General features: G+C 47.6%; 4 protein-coding genes across 4 annotated transcripts; 3 read left to right on the plus strand and 1 right to left on the minus strand.

Annotated features, from left to right (window-relative positions):
* Window positions 1-26: 26 nt before the first annotated feature.
* Window positions 27-1,559, plus strand: IL334_007443 (uncharacterized protein; the record flags this gene model as incomplete). Its single annotated transcript, XM_062939133.1, has 7 exons — window positions 27-141; window positions 374-689; window positions 741-781; window positions 831-860; window positions 904-1,083; window positions 1,136-1,357; window positions 1,408-1,559. The coding sequence occupies 7 exons, from the start codon at window positions 27-29 to the stop codon at window positions 1,557-1,559; spliced, it is 1,056 nt and encodes a 351-aa protein (XP_062795184.1).
* A 1,568-nt stretch (window positions 1,560-3,127) lies between these two features.
* On the plus strand, window positions 3,128-4,201 carry IL334_007444 (uncharacterized protein; the record flags this gene model as incomplete). The annotated part of the gene is made up of 4 exons (XM_062939134.1): window positions 3,128-3,514; window positions 3,616-3,678; window positions 3,738-4,047; window positions 4,098-4,201. 4 exons carry the CDS (start codon window positions 3,128-3,130, stop codon window positions 4,199-4,201), a joined length of 864 nt encoding a protein of 287 aa, XP_062795185.1.
* Window positions 4,202-5,636: 1,435 nt separating this feature from the next.
* Window positions 5,637-7,467, plus strand: IL334_007445 (uncharacterized protein; the record flags this gene model as incomplete). Its single annotated transcript, XM_062939135.1, has 8 exons — window positions 5,637-5,810; window positions 5,865-6,057; window positions 6,112-6,223; window positions 6,272-6,381; window positions 6,429-6,866; window positions 6,914-7,119; window positions 7,168-7,404; window positions 7,453-7,467. 8 exons carry the CDS (start codon window positions 5,637-5,639, stop codon window positions 7,465-7,467), a joined length of 1,485 nt encoding a protein of 494 aa, XP_062795186.1.
* Window positions 7,468-7,808: 341 nt separating this feature from the next.
* Window positions 7,809-8,209, minus strand: IL334_007446 (uncharacterized protein; the record flags this gene model as incomplete). The annotated part of the gene is made up of 2 exons (XM_062939136.1): window positions 7,809-8,106; window positions 8,160-8,209. The coding sequence occupies 2 exons, from the start codon at window positions 8,207-8,209 to the stop codon at window positions 7,809-7,811; spliced, it is 348 nt and encodes a 115-aa protein (XP_062795187.1).
* Between the last annotated feature and the right edge of the window lie 4,427 nt (window positions 8,210-12,636).

Consider the following 12,636-nt stretch of genomic DNA (forward strand, 5'->3'; position numbering starts at 1 on the left):
GTTGACGCTGTGACAGGAACTATACAATGGCCTCAGTGCAAGCAATTCCAGCGACACTTCCACTTCTCAGTTCTTTCCAGAAGCTGGAATTGCAACCCTCTGACCGAAAAACTAATATCGATGACGCAGAGAAGCAGGCGAGTGAGCTCCAGCATCGAGAAGTCAGAGACTGATCCCTGCACAGCGTCTGATATTCGACACTCCTTATGAGCCCAGCCTAAAGTGGTGGAGCTCCAATCAAGCGGCGTACACTAAACCCTGACCCTTTACCCGAAGGATTTCCCGACCGCGTCATCTCAAACAGTGTCTGGGACGGGAAAGTCTTGATCAACCAACGTGAGTCACAGAAAGACATATTAAACTGACTTGACAGCGGAACAATGGTTGTACAGGTTTACCGAAGAGGACGTTAAGCTTGTCAACAAGGCTTACGAACATTTTGAATCGCTTTCAGTCTCTAATAATGAGATTACCCAAAAGACCTTTCCCATCGCCGCCGATTCTACTCTGTGCAGAGTTCTGAATGAGACAACGCAAGAGTTGAACAGTGGCCTTGGGTTCCGCGTGCTGAGGGGACTTCCAGTGGGTTCTTGGACCAGAGCTAAGCAGATCTCTGTATTCGCTGGTTTGTCTTCATATGTCAATCCGAAACGGATTGCGAACAATGGCAGCAACATAGTACATCTAAGGTATGTGTACTGAAAGTTTGTTTACAGCCATATATTTAGTTGATTCTGTAGGGATATCACGAACGTGGAGGCTGATAAACGCCCTGCCATTTGTAAGTTCACACATGATATTTAGCCATGACAATTAACCATTTCCACCAGCTGTCAAAGGACAAACGAATGGAAACCAAGGTGGGTTTGTATCCCGAAACCAACCTGCTGAAACATGTTGTAGTGTTTCACCAAGACGGCTTTGTTGGCATTATCGCACTCCTTACATTGGGGATCGCCGAGACTGGTGGTCTCTCGCAGCTATCTTCGGTGGGTCAAACATATAACGAGCTCGCCAGCACTCGTCGTGACATCATTCGAGAACTTGCAAAGCCAGATTGGAAGAACAAATATCAGACACAGGGTCAGTAGATCATCCATGCTCATGTGAGACCTTTCTGAGATTCTGAGAGCAGGGCGACCTCTCATTCATCCTGTTGGCAAGGACCAAGTGGTTTCGGTTTATTCTCGTCGGCCCTACTTTGGTTTCTTCGGAGTGGATCAAGATAATGAGCCGTTGCCAGAAAATAAGCATCTCGCTCTGGATGCTATTCACTTTACGGCTGAAAAATCCAGCTTAGACCTGACTTTAGAGAAGGGCGACCTGGAATACGTTAACAACATTGTTGTATATCACGGTAAGCTTACCCAATATCGAGTAGCGCCGGCTCACTAGTCCTTGCCCTAGCGAGGACATCCTCCGAGGATTCTGAGAAGAATCAACGTCATCTGATTAGATTGTGGCTGGATAACGAGCCACAAGAACTGCCTGAGAGCTTAGTGGCGGATTTCCGAACACCAAGGGAAGGAGATCGATGGCCGCAGGAAGCTTGGGACTAAGGGGATAGTTACAGTAGCAGCGTGTTATATATCTGACCCGATGTATGCGTGTGCCACATCTCAGATCGAACTTCGTAAGAAGGCGATGCAATGACCGACGGGCCACTACCTGAAGTCAATATTACCGTCAAGAAGTGCATTAGAATCTCCCACCACGTCAAGATCACCATAAGCAGCCAGTTGAAGACACCCAGTCGCAATATGAATTCTGTCATCGTCCTCAACAAAGGGTCCTACAAAAATCAAAGCGCAATCATTGAACTGAGAAATTGGCATCTGTTTCTGATGGATCCAGCTTTACACAGTTTCAGTCTCCTTAACGGTCGAGGGAAGGCTCCATGAGTCTGGGGTGAAACGGGCACGCCGCGAATCTTGAGATAGCCTCTTCCATTCGGAAAAGCTCTTCGGGTCTCTCTTTGAAAACGCAAAAGTTTATCGTGACCCGCGCCGAGCTGAGCAGTAGTCGCACCAATGCCTGTGGTCGTTTTAGGGTACAGCCATCCCATCAGAAGCGAGCTACTTCACTATTGTCGTGGTCCGATCCGTGTACGAACAACTCGGTTCATGGCACCTTCCATATCCGGACATGAGATAGCTTAGAACCATGCTTTACTTTTCCTTAGCCATTGGCTTGACCTTATAGTCAGGAATGTCTTACTGGATTTAGAAGTGAATAACAAAGTACCTAGCATTTTAGAAATATCAGATGTAAAAGTCAAAGACCCAGTTTGAGTACTTGGGACTTCTTCCCAAGAAATGCATATCTTGAATGCTCTAATATCGTTTCATACTTCGCATACATTATCTTGAGGATGATAGCCTTCGCTCTTTCGTCTCAACACACCTGTGTTGTCAATGCGGAAGTCCTTACGCTATTGGGTGTAACGAACATCGAAGAGCTCGTTTATCTCGTCCAAGCTTCTCCCCTTTTGTTCCGGCAAAAGTCTTGTATCATTGGTTCAGCCCTCCTGACTTTATGGGATTGTTTGTTTGCCGAACTCGGTTCTGTACTATCCGGACTAGCAGTGCCAACAACATCGTTGTCGCCAGTTTTGTGCCCACGATTTGGTCGAAAGAGCTATCTAGGGCCAATCAGCATGTAGTTCTATAAGGCAATTTAATCGTCAATGCTCAAGAGCTATCGCTAGATATGATGAGTGCTGAACTAGGAGGGCCCCGAATGAGAAAGAAGCGCATGTCCCTCTTCCTTTGTATTGAGAGCGATATAACTGCGCAATGATAGTCATAATGGTCGGTACAACAGCCAATTTGATCTTGGCTTGGATGGTATCATTTTGCTCCCCTTACCATCATGAACGAGCCTTACGGTGAGATAGGTGATAAAACTGGGAATATCTGTGGTGGTGTTTCTGGCAGTGATTCGAGAAGAATGACGAAAACCCTAAACAGCTTTCAGTGAAATATTACCGCGACATCCGTGGGAAAACTCATCGACTATGACGCGCTGGAACCTTTCCGGGAATCGTGTCACTACCGCGATCAAGAACCTATCACGTATCTTTTTCGTATGCTATCCCCATGCGATCACAGCTTAAGCAGCATACACAATGTCATCGCCGGTCAATATCCTCGTCGTTGGAGCCACCGGTAAACAAGGTGGTAAAGCGATTTCTACATTGTTAGGTCAATCTAACCTATCCCTTCGATTTTTGACTCGAAATCCTTCGTCGGAATCAGCCAAAAAGCTAGTCGAGAAGGGTGTCACAGCCGTCCAAGGTGATCTAAATGACATTGAAGCGCTAGACAAGGCACTCGCTGGGGTGGATAGAGCATTTCTCGTGACTGATGCGATGGCTGGAGAGGAAAAGGAAGCTGAGCAAGGAATCAATTTCGTCAATGCAGCCAAAAAGGCTGGCGTTGAACATATCGTATTTAGTAGTGTTTGTGCCGCAGATACGGCTAAGAACGTACCTCATTTCCGTTCAAAAGCTAAGGTGAGTCAACAAACTCGATTGTCACCTGTCATCAGATGTGTCACGCTTGGCTGTAGGACTTTCCTTGACTAGAAGCAGGTGAATTGACATCTTACTCGCAGGTCGAATCCAGCTTGAAGGCATCCGGTCTTTCGTACACCATCCTTCGACCTGCTGCTTTCATGGTGGGTTTTTAAATCCCTTCCAGCATCTCATTGCGATATAAGCTGACGTCAATACGCAGGACAATTTCCCTGTCAATTCAGGATTCGCCCGTTTCATGCTTGTCGGTGCATTCTACGCTGCTCTCGGCTGGGGCAAGTGTCAGTTGATCGCAGTAGAAGATATTGGTGTATTCGCTGGCAAAGCTCTATTGAATACCAAAGATGACACGTATCGCAACAAGACCATCGATTTGGCTGCAGGCAATTACGCTTTTGAGGATATTCGCCATGCAATCCTTAAAAGTCAAGGTTACACACCATGGTTAGCATCGTTATTGCCGACTTTCATTCGAAATCTGCTTCCACACGACTTCAGAGAAATGATGTATTGTAAGCGGGTTTGACCTCTTTTCTACCGCCGTCAACTGATGCTTTTTCAGTCTTTGCTACTGAGGGTTACCCGCCTGTAGACGCCAACAAGTTGCGGTCCATCCACCCTCAATTGTTGTCTTTGGAGGACTACTTCAGGGAGAACAAGGTCTAGGACGCTATACATACTAATGTAGCGAGCTGCTGTTTTGATACTCTATGTGATGATATGGGGCCTACAGACATGCGTTACTTTTCACACAACTGCTAGCGACTGCAAGTTGCCTGGACACGATACATGTCGTTTTCTAGCTTCAATTATCACCCCAAGTGACATCGACCTTATGAGATCGTGCAATATAGGATTTAGATATCTGAGCAGTTACCGACGGTCTGTAATGCATGATATTAACGGTTTGTTAATAGCTGTTCTATGTTCAAGCCAACTGGCATGGCAGAGAGCATTCCCATACGACGACGCATGGGTTCGTCCGTGCTAATCTTCCTACGTGTGTACTCGAGTTCTGCATGAAAAAGATAATCAGTATAGACCAGAGATTTGCCGGCATTGTGATCGCACTCTGTGCTATTTGTATATTCAGTTCGAACGACGAGACTACTCACCACACAGGTTATTCTCACTTGGCTTCATAAACGTGAACGCCAAAAAGTTGTCTAACGAACCAGCTGTGCAATCCGACCAAGAGAGGCCCACCTCTCCAAAAAGGCACAATATCACCTTTTCCGGGCAATCTGCTCACTCTTCTCAGTACTACCGCCTCAGTCCATTCTCCTGTTTGGAATCGCTGAATGTCCTCCATAGTTACTTTTCCCGTCTTCTGATCCGCTGCCATACACCAAAAGCTCACGACATGTCCGAGATCGATCATCCGCGCGATCAATCCCTGTTCGCGAGCTTGCTGATCGGAATAGTATAATCCCATCATTTCTGATATTGAGTACGTTGATTGGTGGACTTTCGCCTTCTCCAACTGAGTGCGGATAGCACTTGGTTGAATTTGCGATACCCGAAGCGGCGCAGCATAATGCGGGAAAGATTGACATATGATGGGTAAACCGACCGCAATTGAAAGCGAGAGGGGAAAGTTGAGCCCTAGGGAAAGTAACTGTCGAAGAGCAGATAGGACTGTGACATTGTTTGCCGAAGTCGTCTGTCCGAATTGCAGCAGATGGCGCTGATATGGTGCGAGTCTATGGGCCATAATGTAGGATGACCGCTGGAAAGAAGTGCTCTATTGAACCCATTCTTCACGTGAAGGGATTGATTCTTCTTGACAGATAAGCTCGTTACTCGTACTCTACATCCATGGTACTCAGATTGTATCCCGATGCATAGAAAACGCCGTCATCTTGAAATTCAAGACTTTCGATCGACAGCCTTCTCCAGTTTATCGGCAATATCTTGCTTTCAATTCCCGTAACTATGGGACAATTGTTCACGGTCATACCCGACAGTTCCGCGTGTTGTTGTTTTCGTGCCATCTCGTTATCGCTCAGGTCCTCCTCAAAGCAAAAGGGTTATATCTAGAGACTCAATTCATTACCTTTCTCTCGTTGCTCGTCAATCGCAGCACCATAGCCGCATTATTATGGGCTCCCAACAGTCTACACCGCGTTCGCCAACAGCTTCCGCGTTGAAACGGGAGATCGTCTCGGAGAAACCATCGCTTGTGACTCATGACGATGAGCATACCACTGCGACCTCAGGTTTTGATGTTTTGAGCACAGATATACTAGATAAGTGGTCAAAGGACTTTGACAATGTAAGTAGGACATGATCCATCGATGTCAAATGTCAATTGACGCACGCCCCGTAGAACCCAGTCCTCGCGCTGTCACGACTCGTTCTCTCCAAAGGGGATCCAGTGTTATCACTTGCCTCACGCTCAGCATTGATACGCGATGCCAAGATCTTCAACCTACAGCTGAAGGGTACCGGACCTCATGGGGAGTATCCTGGACCTCGTGTGAATCAAGCAAGCTCAGGGAGATGCTGGCTCTTTGCAACAAGTATGCCATATCAAACTAAGATATACAATTGTATTGTACTAACTTGCCTGTCAGCCAATGTCCTGCGATACAACGTGATCGAGCAACTCAAGCTTGGCGACTTCGAACTATCGCAGAACTACCTGTTCTTCTACGACAAGTTGGAGAAGGCAAACTATTATCTGGAGTAAGTGTGTCCGACTGTACTTGCCTATGCATTGCTCATCATTCGCAGAAACATCCTGGAACTTCTGGACGAGCCGCTCGATGGTCGGCTTTTGTCTTATCTCAATCAAGCTCCAGTAAATGATGGGGGTCAATGGGACATGGCTGTGAACATCATCGGTGAGCTGGATCAGTCGCATGACTTATATTGTTCTGACCAGCAGTAGAGAAATACGGTATAATCCCCAAGTCGCTTTACCCAGAAGCTTTTTCATCCACAGCATCCGGCAAGCTCGATTCCTTACTTACCTCGAAACTCCGGGAATATGCTGTTCTTCTACGTGCTGCTGCTAGCCGATCAAAGGACGCCGAGTATCTTCGAAAACTTAAAGCTCAGTTCATCGCCGAGGTATACTCCACTTTGACGATTGCCCTCGGTTCTCCTCCCAAACCCAATCAGCAACTCACATGGGAATACTACGACAGAGACGAAAAGTTCCACTCATGGACAGGCTCGCCGAACGAATTTTATGAGCAGTACGGCAAACGGAAAGGAATGGATCCAAAGGACAGCTTTAGCATTATTAATGATCCTAGAAATGAATACAACAAGCTGTACTCGGTGGAGAGATTGGGTAATGTGTGGAAGGGGAATCCGGTCCGATGTAAGTGATCAAGCGCGCATGTAAGGGCATGCTGATCTTGCCTTTAGATGTCAACGCTCCAATCTCGGCACTGGAAGACGCTGTCATCTCCGGAATAAAAGCAAATACACCAATTTTCTTTGGCTGCGACGTTGGTAAAGCGAGCAATACCCCCGAGGGCGTGATGGACTGTGACGTCTATGACTTGAAAGCGGCTTACGGTTTTGACTTGGGTATGAATAAAGCCCAGCGACTAGAAACGGGCGAGAGCTCAGTGGGTATTTCAATACTTTCCTTCTCGATCACCGCTGACAAGACTCAGATGACTCATGCTATGGTAATCACCGCCGTCCATCTCGATGCTTCTGGTCGGCCTTTACGCTACAAGGTGGAGAACAGTTGGTCCGATTCTGCGGGTGAAAAAGGATGGTTCATGATGACCGCAGCTTGGTTCCAAGAATACGTCTTTCAGGTTGTCGTACCCAAATCAATTGTGCACAAGAAATGGAGTGACATTCTTAATAGCGAACAAGTCTTGCTCAAGCCATGGGATCCAATGGTACGTAACATGCATCCCTCCGCGCGCTATGCTGATACGAATTAACAGGGTTCGCTTGCCTAATAAACTAAGACAAAGGGGCAGACCCGAATAAGTTGTATATCTGGATGAGTGGTTTCCTTGCTTGGTGAACTCGAGAGATGCAAAGATACCGAGAAGAGTCCGATCATATAGTAATCCTGCTGAGTGTTCCCTGATCTCTCCTGTGTCAATCAGACATGGATCAGACCACGAATCTTTGGCAATTGGTCTGTTCCTGGCACCGAGCGCCGATGGAGCCCAAATATGCTCGGCTACGAGGCCCGGTTGGTTCTGATTCTGCAACAATTCTATCTCTACTCGATTGATAGACCTGCGATTCCTCCTCTGTGCTCGTTCACGCCTCGCCTACTATATATGCTATTTTAGGCCCCTTTGGTATGCCCCGTCTTAGCCGCATCCACCCCTTCCTTAGCTACTCGTCCGACACTAGAGGATCCTGCGTCCAGCTCCTCTAAGTTCCCTCCGCGGATGGGCAAGTCACTCGCTTTGCTTAAACGTCGTCTTCGGAATATGTCGTCTAGATATCGTATCGTAGCCAGACCAACAGCCAGAGCGAGGACGGCGATATTGATACTAAAACCTCTGCGATAACGTGGGCTGTCATCGCCCCGGAAGATCTGCGCACCGTAGATACCGGCAGTATTCGCTCCCATGATTACCCTGTAAATGCCGTTAGAGCTAATTGACAGTTATACCAAGAATATTGTACTTACATGGCCATTGCGAGAGCACGCTCCTCCGAGTCGCGAGCTGTCAGAGCCATCCAGGCGATGTTGAGAGGATGTGAGAATGTCCCAAAAGTCTGGGTCCACACAACACCAAAGTATTGGACGCCCCTCGAATTCATTTCCGTGAAGACACGATTGAAGATGTATCCAAGCATATGCAGCGACAATCCCACGATAACCGTCTCGCCGCGTCGATTACTAAGGAGTTCAGTTGGCTTTACCTCGGTCATCAAAGCAAAAAGGCGTACAAGTGATCGGAAACGTAGCTGAAGCAGTATGACATCGGTATTTGCAGAAAGAAGCCAACCGAGGCCAAAGCGTTGGCGGATAAATCCGGAAAGCCGAAGCTGCTGACAATGGACGGTGAGTAAGTATCGAAAGCTCTTTGCGGTCCGTTGTTACACAATGTGATAAAAACATGGATCCACAGTCGCCAGTTGCCAAACTGGTCGTATCAGCTCTCGGCTGTCATTCTTTTGGAAGATATAGCAAATAACTTACAGCCCGTTTGAACGCGCCGAGGTCGATATGTTTCTTCTTTCGCCCCTTTGAAGGATCGTCCAAGGTTACCCTCGCATGCAAGATGTGCAGCTCTCGGTCTGTGAACCATCTTCGTCGTGGCAGAAAGGTACTGTGGGGATTATTGAAGGAATCCGGAAGGAGAAACCCCAATACGAAACCACTGACAATGGTGAACGCCCCCATCAAGACAAACAGCCAGAACCATCCACTCTTACCACTGACTCCTCGCATGTGAAGTATTCCATACGCGAGCAGTTTGGAGGATGCCTGACCGAATTGATTGCCAAAGTAGAAGAACATGACTCGTTTCGCTGTTTCCCTACGTGTGTACCAAGTCGACAGTGTCCAGAGGCCACCTGGGATGAAACCGGACTCGGTGATGCCAAGTAGGAGACGAGTGATAATGAATGTCGCATAATTTGTCTGAAACGCTTGAAAGGTGCTGACCAACCCAAACAGAAAAAGCTGTAATGTAAGCCATCTGCCTGGCCCAACTCTGTATAGGATCATGTTGGATGGAATTTCAAACAATACAATTCCAAGGGAAAGCATCTGCTGACCGACATTGAATTGGTCTTGCGTGACGCCGATGTCGTGTCGGAAATTGTCGGTCAAGGCGTTGGCGATATTACCTCGGTCCAACTCTTTGAAGGAGGTCAGTCTGACACGAAAAGCCTGTCAGGGCGACTCACGCAGACAGAAGAACCCTAAGGTGAGAAGTGGCATGATGATCATGTCCAGCCTTGAAGGAGTCAGCTGTGGTCCGTCTATGCGACTTACTTGTTCTTGGCTTTACTCTCTTCTTCGGGTGTCCAATTCACATCGATGTTGATTGATCCTTCCTTGGGAATGAGCGATTCCTCGCGACCCAAGGGACTCGTTTTGATGTCATCGGTCACCATGGTTATTTTGAGGAATGCAAATGGCGTAGAAGAAGGCGGCGAGACACAGTGGGAGACTGTCCCTTATATAGGACCGCCGCGGACAGACCGTCATTGATCAGAAGCACCTTGAAAATGTGCGCTTTTGTACGACAATCGTCTCGTCGGCTTGGCAGATGGCGACATAGCAGTCAGATAATATATACTGAGAGCCTCGTGTCATCGATCAGAAGGCGGCGCAAAGTAGTACCCCTCTGACAACATGAGCCTTTTTCGCTAGAGACTGTGCGAGGACTGTGTCAGAGTGCCAAGCGCGGTCTCGTCAATACTTGGCGAGAGTGATTTCAAACGATAACAGCTTGGCGTGAGCACGCAAAGTTTCATGATAAAGTCGCTAACAATGAAAAGTTGTCATGGGTGCGCGAAATGATGATAAGGGCATGCCCGATCCACACAGTAGCGCACAAGACAATACAGTATTAGGGGGTTTCATGATGAAATACGATTGTGCGCGCAGGTGCGAAATTCTGAAAGTCATCTATTTATCTTTTTCCCTTTTTCTCGCAATGCAACTCGTACACCTTTCAGCATTGAGTGTCCTCCACTTTCCGCAAAGAGGGCGGTCTCAGCGGCATGTCTCAAGCATGCATTCATCAGTGCCACCCGGCGGAGCTGTGCCGTGCCAATCGGAGTCTGAAATCAGATTGGAGCTAGCTGTGGTGTGTGTTGCACAAGGAAATTTGCCCCTAGAGGCAGCGGTGACAGCCGGGGGAGGAATCTGGATGGGATCGACCATGCAAGTAATTTCTCTGGTGGAGACTATATCAGCAAATACTTCGAAAGCTGTGGACGACATGTGTGATGCATGAAACATCATTCTCAATCACCTGTCAAGCCGACCCATAAAGGCGGAACTGAATTTCACCTTCATCCGTTCGCGCGCTTCTGGCACCAAGCCTTATGCCAAGGCCCTGCAAAATTAGTTCAGTACAAAATGCAGGTGGAGGGTAAGCTACACATGCAGACTTGCAACTGCATTTCAGTAGCTATTCAAAGATACCAAAACGTTGCAGCAACATTTTTCCCGACGAACTTCGAACAACACCAGTGCGAGGCAGCGTTGCGATCGGAGAGAGTTATAACTTCAGAAGCGCTCAGGTCGGGATGAGTCAGGAGGGCACGATGAACATATTAGCTAAGACTGGGGCTGTATGGGCTACGCCATTGCAGTGACTTACGATGTGAGCCGCGAATTAAAACCTATCGGACTTCTCGGCGTTTCAAGGTCTTCAGTAGATCGACGACTCATGTCCGCCGCATCAATGCAATTGCCAGCGACGTGCAAGGCAACCAAGCCGGTCCCCAAACATTCCTGCACACAGTTAGACGCTCTGAGGCACTGGTTGAGCAATTCAAGCATGGAGATGGCTGTGTTCGTGACATTCAATTCACGCGAAGAGTGGACATAGCGATATTGTTCCAACGAAGAGCCATTGCTCCTCACGGAATGTGCGACGATCAGTGTAATGAAATGGCATATCGGTATATAAGCAGGTTCAATCCGCATTCCGCGTTACATATTGGGCCTTTTGGTCAGTTCACTCCGTGTAGCTGCTTATACACGATCATGACAATTAGCCGGATGCAAAAGGTGTCAATCAATGGAATCCGAAGACAGACGATGGGGTAGCCAGACTGATCGACCTTGGCGGTAATGATGAGTGTAGGATGAATCGGGATACCTGATGACAATTAGTCATTAAAGAATATCGCTGCGGATTTTAGCTGACTGCACAACTCGATCCACGTATACGCTAGGTGACGGATTGGAAACAGAGACGAGCTAGCACTGTATAAGATATCAGCTGTAAAAGGGCTTGGAAAAGAAAGGGGTGAGTATCATGTGTGAAGTTTCTCGATACATCTCAAATAGCCTGTAACGGATAAAGGTTCATCAGCATTTTGTAAAATGCCTTGGATCACGCTCCCACCCAGGTTGAACACCACGTTCAAGTTTACACTTGTGTTTCCCACACTCGCATCCAACCATGTTCGTCACCCAATGAGAGTCCCAGGGCTGAGCGAGGATGTTGCCCGAGTGGGAAAGAGTGTTGAGGATTTTCGAAATTCACCTGATCAAGCTCAGATATCAGCCGTGAGCGCAAATGTCTACATCTCTTACCCATTATCTGATATGGCGAGCATGCGCCATGTGTTAGCTCCCATCTTAGCTTACCAGTTGATAGCACACAATAAGACTTGGCTGCGAACAAGATGTTGTGAGGAGAAGAATGGTGAGCAATGGGTTATAGGATGCTCCGGGGTCAAGGGGGTGGACCTTATAGGGAGGTTCCCGGGGGTGGGGGGTGGGCCGTTTTTGATTGTTCAGAAGAGTGTTATATACCCAAAGATAGCTCTGAATGAGCAGATTCCAGATCTGTAACTCGTTTGCCTTGGGTCGCAATATTGCATGAGTCATTACGATTCTTAGCCGATTCTACCCTACCCCCATACGTGTCCACCGCCCCCTTTGGTGGACAAGGTGGACAAAATGGTGGACGAATCTGATGAAAATTCCACTAAGTCATTTAAGCAACTTTAACTAATTTATCTGAGTCGTCCACCACCAACGGTGGACATTGGTGGACGTTTTGGTGGACAACATAGATACATGCTAACTATCTAAATCTGAGGGTTATAGGATGCTCCGGGGTCAAGGGGGTGGACCTTCCGACGGGATTTTGGACCGACCTTATATACCATTGCGTAGCATTTTCCGATGGGAATCTAGATCTGGAACTTGTTTTCCTTGGGGCGGGATACTGACGGAGCTATTACAATTTCCATGATTTGTCTCAGAAATGTCCCCGGGAAAATGAGACAAATACAGGACATTCATGGAGTTTCAAATGGCTAAGTCATTTAAGCAACTTTAACTATTTTTCTTAGGGGTTAGGGGTTAGGGGTTAGGGGTTAGGGGTTAGGGGTTAGGGGTTAGGGGTTAGGGGGTTAGGGGTTAGGGGTTAGGGGGTTAGGGGTTAGGGGTTAGGGGTTAGGGG

This window comes from Kwoniella shivajii, chromosome 10 (assembly GCF_035658355.1).
Source record: "Kwoniella shivajii chromosome 10, complete sequence".
Classification (NCBI taxonomy): domain Eukaryota; kingdom Fungi; phylum Basidiomycota; class Tremellomycetes; order Tremellales; family Cryptococcaceae; genus Kwoniella; species Kwoniella shivajii.